General features: G+C 46.8%; 1 protein-coding gene across 2 annotated transcripts in view; it reads right to left on the bottom strand.

Moving 5' to 3' along the window:
* Window positions 1-1850: 1850 nt before the first annotated feature.
* SMAP2 (small ArfGAP2) overlaps window positions 1851-6464 on the bottom strand; it is a 32691-nt gene continuing 28077 nt past the window's right edge. For both annotated transcript variants that reach the window (XM_006031236.2, XM_025212859.1), the window contains 4 exons: window positions 5588-5694; window positions 5313-5478; window positions 4637-4959; window positions 1851-3125 (listed from right to left, as the gene is read on the bottom strand). In XM_006031236.2, coding sequence (XP_006031298.2) covers window positions 3000-3125; window positions 4637-4959; window positions 5313-5478; window positions 5588-5694 — 722 coding nt within the window. In that variant the 3' untranslated portion in view covers window positions 1851-2999. The remainder of the gene's footprint in view (window positions 3126-4636; window positions 4960-5312; window positions 5479-5587; window positions 5695-6464) is intronic.

Below are 6464 nucleotides of genomic sequence, written 5' to 3'. Positions count from 1 at the left end.
TACCCAACTCAGTGGCAAAAACCAGAGGTGCTTACTGTCTTTAGCAAGCTTTATAAACTTTTCCATTTGAAAGTCAAAAGGAGAGCAGTTAACATCTGTAACAGCACCTGGGCACTTCAGGGTTGGGATGAGTATTTATGCCGCAGGGAAGAAAGCAGCTTAGCTAGTACAGATCAGGTCTGGCTGCTTTTATCGATGGAGCTCTTATGTCCCTCGTTTTCAGTTTTGAAATAAGCTTCTTGGCTTAGTGACAGATTCAGAAACAAACTACTTGACATTAGATAAGGGAAAAAAAAATCATCACAGAAGGGGTGAATTATTCTCATTCCCATTCCATGGTTGGAGACACGGGGATGGGCTTGTGATGGGTACTCGAGAAAGGTAGTAGATTTCAAAAGCAAATGGCAATTTTCTACCTGTGCTATGTAATGTTTTATATATGTGCGTGGTCTTTCCTAATGTAAAACTCCTTGTATATTTGTGGTTTATATGCAGCAAGACTTGATGACTTGGGAGGGTGCACGCTATTTTGTAAGATATTCTTAGCCAATTTTCCAAGGAGAAACTAAACAAAAAACAAAGAGCGAGATGTTCACATTCTTCATTGGCTTCTACCTGCATGTACAGTATTCGGGCAGCAAGTAAAGATGATTAAAAGCCAGTTTGAAAACTGCTTGCTTCTCCTGTGTTTGGATTGCAGAATATTTTGTATGCAAGACATTCCACCTCTGACCCTGCACATCAAGGGAAGGGCTTTGCATGATTGAGAAGGCAGGGGCTTGGGGGTGGACGGGGAAGAAAGGAGCAGAGTGCACCGCCAGAGGAATGGCCAAGGTCATAGGCATGCATCAAGTTGATTAGAGCATGGGAAGACTGCGATGCAGTCATCGGTTAACCTGAGCTACAAGGACTGAAACTGTTGTTAGGCAGTTACACGGAAAAAGCTATTCTTACCAAGGTACATGCCTTCATCACCCAGTGCTTGGTAGGGACGCAGGATTTAGCAGAAGGTAACCATTTAAAATAGTTTTCCAATAAGAGCCAAAGGGGCACCCTCCTTAATGAGGTAGTACTGTGAGAGCAGGATTTGACTTATATTAGATCACTCCTCTCTTGTCCACTATGCCAGCTTTGTTATAGCAGTAGATGCTTTCAAACTCAACACACTGGCAGTGGAAAAAACAAAAATAAAGTTCTCCATAGTAAGAGTCAGGACAATGCCCGTCCCCAATCCTGCAGTACCTGTCCTCTGCAGAAGTTTAGGAGGGTACTTTTCCAGAGCCTATATATACACCAGTTAGATGTTTAGTGCCCTATTAACAAATGGAGTAGAGAGTTTGAGTTTTACATGCTGGACTATCCATTCTGCCACTGCATTATCATAAAAACTGTTTGAATTCAGTTCTGGATCAAAACACCGATCAGGGGAACGGAGCTAGAGCTTTGTAACTTGCTGCAGTTTGAGCAGGTCCACTGTGTTGACCAGGTTTCCAAGTCCTGCTTGATTTGCTATTCAAAAAAAAAAATCCCCCAAAATAAATCAGAACACTCTTATAGTTAGAATAATTATTCTCTCAACTAAAAGGGCAAACCCTGTGTGAATTAACTGACAGCTCTGGTTAACATATGTTACACAGCTAGACAAAGATATAGCACAGGGCCTTCAGATAAATTTCCGGACTAGATTACAGTGTACAATCTGGTTATATCCCCACCGAGGAATAAAAAGGAGATTGAACTAATCAACTACGAATCCAAACCGTGCGCCTAGACGATTAACTCGCCGTCTCACCTGCATCTCAGACCTGGAATGAAATAGGTGGAAAGCAAAACAAGGTTATGAAGTCAGCTGATGTTTCACTGCAATATTTTATTAAGGAATTTACATATACACAGGATAAAGTAAACCGAGAGCGTCTCACTTTTTTTTTTTATTTCACACTGATGAAGTCTTTCAAGCGAATGTTTTCTAGGGATGTGGATGGGATGGAAAGAAAAGAAAGAGTCTGACGCACCCACTTTTCTATACTTAGAGACCAGAAGGTCAAGAGATAGCCAGGAACTGGGATTACATAGGAACAAAACGAAACAAACAAAAAAAAAAAAGCGATATGAAAAAAAGTATAAATTAGGATGTCAGAATCACTTTTTAAAGTGTAAGAAAAAGCTTTACGACAAGCTCTTGGCCCTCGATAAATTAAATTCTCTTGGTTAGTTCATTAAAAGTTTGCTTGCTCATTTTAAATACATCAACACCACATTAGACAGGGGGGAAAAAAAAAAAAAGCCACTCTGAAGAAGTGCAAGTTTCACATTCCCAACGGTTTGTGCCCCGCGCCGTGGGAGATCCCGCTAGCTCACAGCAGGGGCCTTCGAAATGACTTTGGTTCCAATGACGGTTGACCAGCCAAGCCCAGCAAGGCCTCAGCTCCAGACAACTCCACAGCAAAGAAGAAAAGAAAAAAAAACACAGGTGGCAAGACTCTCTTGCCCCTCAGGGTTTGGGTTGTATTAAAATCCCGTTCCTCAGCACCAAATAAAGGCTTTCCCTCATTAGCCACCCGCCCCCTGCCCCACCTAGTACCACTGCTTAAGTGATTTCTAAAAAGGCCTGTAAGTGCAGACAGTACTAAATACTTAATCCACTATTTCAGTCACAATTTCTCCAGGACGTCCTTTTCTCTGAATGCAGAGACGATCCCAGAAGCATTAGTGAAGCCGTGTGCCTGTGCTCAAGGGGGAAGAGATGGCTCCTCCGAGCGTGCATTGACTGTGCAGAGTGCAGGGGAGCTGCAAGTGGTGTTCTGGCCACTGTTGTTTCGCTGTAGCATTGACAGCAAACAAGGCAGAGATGGGTCTCAGTTATGGAAAGAGAGGCTCAGGCTGAGCAGAGCATCAGAAAGGGAAAAAAAACCCCCAAAACCCTGAATGTCTCATGGAGCAGTTAAAAAAAAAAAAACAAGAACGAAGGCAGAGAAGTGGTCAGAACGCAGGGGGGGTTATTTCCACATCTGAGTGCTGAGGGTTTGATTGCTTCCCTGGGCACTTCCTCCGCCCATTGACTGTCCATATCCCATCATGCCATTAGCGCCATAAAAGTTCATCCCAGCCATCTGCTGGGTCATCTGAGGAGGAGGAGAGGAGACAAATCAAGGCCAGGTCAGTCAGGGAAGCCATTCCAATACCAACCAGACACAAGTTCAGGCTTCCTGCCTAGAACAGTACTTTGGTACGTGCTTGGACTTCAAGCATGTGCTTAATGCCGCTGACTAGCGGTACAGCAGAACCTGGGTTTTTCACAGGTCAGGTTCCTAGCTTCCCTCCCACCCTCGCAGAAATAAGGGTTTGCAAAATGGCTCAGGGCGGGGGCAGGGGGTCACACACAGCTGCAGCTAACAGCTGCACAGGACTGTGGAGACATGCTTGGTTGTGGGCAGTGACAGCAAAGGGCGCCGCTTCTCTCATCAGCTGCACGGATGCGACTGCTAAGAGCTGCAGTGGAACAGCCGAGCAAACTGCATCAGTGGGGCACAACCTGCTATGCAATAAAAGTACTAGAGTACATGTTCACATCAAGTAGATGCCAAAGTGCTTTACCAGGCATGTGCCTTCCAGAGGCAAGTGGGGAAAGCAGTGCAACCCAAGGACAATGAAGGAATCTAGCCCCCATCTGCAGGAAAATTAGCTGCGAGCGCTCGATTTAATGGAGTTTTTGCTACAAAGCGAGGCTAAAATCAAGGCAGTACAATCTCATTTCCTAGGTGTCCAGGGAGGCTAGACTGAGTTACTTTCAATCCAATTACACAGGCTCAGTGAACTGCTACACCCAGACCAAGTCCCAGTCTAATTATACCAATACGGGAGTGTCACCCCTTTCTGAGCCTATTCCAAGTGACAGATGCAATGCAGCAACAGACTTTAAACAGGGGAAGAATCAGCCACGTACGTTGCTTCTGCAGGTGTTCATTTTACAATCTCTGGCAAACTGATAAGCCTGGAAATAGGCATCAGCTAAGAGCATCAGCATGGGCTAGTTGAGCTGGCTTATCTACAGCAGCGACCCAGTCTGCTCAAGTAACGTCCCCTGCTATTTTGGCCTTGCTTACCAGGCTGTTTGGGTAACCCCCCCACATAAATAGGTTAGGCTGATCTAGTCCATCCCTGCCACAGAGGTACAGATTGTATGTCATCTCCCCCATTACGGCAGTTAGGCCACAATCAAATCACTACACGTTCTCATCCATAACTGGGCTCCACGAAAGTAAGTCCCATGTAGATAAACTTTCCTAGAGATTAGAAAAACATGCATATTTCTATTCCAATGTTGCCTGTACATTTGCTCCAGGCAGCAAAAGAGCTGTTACCTGCTGAAAAAGCCAACCGTTTCACATCCTACCAGAGAAATCTGAGCAGAAACGGCCTGGTCCAGTCACTAGACTAAGTGCCAGGACACCCACGTTTATTCCAGGCTGTCAGCATCTTACTCACACTCCAGAGAAGCTGCCCATCTCCAAGCAGGAACATCCTCTTTCCATGCCACTGGCAGAATTAGATTATGTGCAATATGCTTAGAAAGACCCTTTGGTGACAGAAATGTTTAAGCCCCCAGATCATGAGATGATGACAACCCTCTCACCTGAGCTAGGTTCCACTGCAGCTGCTGTGCTGGTTGCACGCCATACACTGGCTGCGGTACTGCTGCCATGCCCGCTACGTACCCAGCTTGCTGCGTGGCCATCATGCCGTTGGGAACACCGATGACGGCTGCCTGCATGCTACCTACATATCCAGCTGGTATGGCCATAGGAGTCACCATCCCTGCAGCGCCAGGCTGTGGCATCATTCCTACGGGCGGTGCCATCATGCCTCCCATCATGTTGCTGGGTGGAGTGACGCCTGGAAAACCACTGTACGCGGCTGCAGGGTACGTCACCTGAGCAGGGGCCATGAACATTGCACCTGCAAAGAGGACAGGGATGTGAGTGGCAAGGAAGAACCTGACGCTGTCCACCACGTGCCCTCCCACTTGATGGTACTCCCGTTTTCTTGTGCTTTGTCTCAGTAGTAGGGAGCAGAAGGCCAAAAACTCACCCAGCATTGTATCAGGCCCCTTTAGAAGGCCCATCCCATGAGCAGCACATTTGATACTTGAGTCAAGGAGGTGCCCACATCCATTGTAAAAGGGACCACAAGAATCCAAGGTGTGACACTACACACATTTCAGAGCAGTTTGTTCGGTTACGGTGCATTGCTCGAAACACCCCAGCCGGCACAACCTTTCCTCTCCTTCCTCCCCTTAGGATGTACAGTACCTTGAGCGGGCATCTGAGGTGCCTGGGAACCATAGAGAGAAAGGATAGAGTCCTTGGAGAGCTGTTTCTTTCCTATCTCCTCCACTTTGCTCCCTGGCTCAGGAAACAAATTCAAGTTTTCAGGAACAGACCCAGCACTTCCCGCTGATGGCATGGAACCAACGACCTGGGGGTGAAAAGGAGAGTGCAGTAGGTTGATCCCAACATACAGCCCTGCTAGGAATCTAGCTGTGTTTGAGGACCGTCACATCCCACCCCCTCCTCCACCCCCTTACCTTTCTGGAGTCAGAGACAGAGTTTGATCCCACAGAGGCAAAGAGGTCAAGATCCTTTTCTAAACTGCTAGGCCTGCCATTTGGAACAGTGCTGGTCACAGGAGCATCTGGGAAAGAGAAGGGTACAGGGGGAAGGCATCAGAGACCACTAATACCCCTAGCTATTGATTTGGCTGGGCACAAAACCAGTGTGCAGCCATTAGGGATTGAGGCTCTCAGCTCAGCTGCTTGAGCTGCCAGTTATTTTAGGCAATGCTCACTGTTTTGAGAGCCAACTCCACCTTCCCCCGTCAGCCTTGAGAGCTGCCCGAGCCGGTGGAAGCAAGTACAGTGCACACATACTATGGCACAGGCACCGGGTGAGGGAAGTCACGGAGAGGTTTTGCTGCAGTGCTCAAGCTGCACTAGTTGTTGAAGCAAAACCCTCCAACGTGCTTCAGGAATGGTAGTTCCATCACTCATCTGCAGAGGGACTAGGACGCACAAGCGTCTTTCCCTGACAGCGTTTCACAACTCAGCCGCCGAACTGTGTAATAATCACGGAAGCATTGACTCGCAGCATCGCGGTGTGTCAGCCCAAGTGCCTACTGTGGCAGAAGAGCACTTCATGCTAAAGCAGTCCAAAAAGGTGAGCTGGAAACGCTTTGAACTATGAACTAGCTTAAGATAGTGCAAACATTAAGGGTGGAAGTGCTCTGTTCAGGATCAGAGACCTAGGACCCCAGTGGCGGTTATATGCCTCAACATAGAAAGTTACTTGTTCACTGAATATTTTAACATTTTTAGGTTTTCCAGGCCACTTAGATTTTTTTAATAATAATAAAACAACCTAGAAGTCAGCTTAACATCTGCAATAGGGGTGAGCAATTATTTGGCC

The sequence above is a fragment of the Alligator sinensis genome, unplaced genomic scaffold, assembly GCF_000455745.1.
Source record: "Alligator sinensis unplaced genomic scaffold, ASM45574v1 scaffold994_1, whole genome shotgun sequence".
Taxonomy (NCBI): domain Eukaryota; kingdom Metazoa; phylum Chordata; order Crocodylia; family Alligatoridae; genus Alligator; species Alligator sinensis.
The sequence above is the reverse complement of the archived record's forward strand: the minus strand, read 5'-3'. Positions and strand labels throughout refer to the sequence as shown.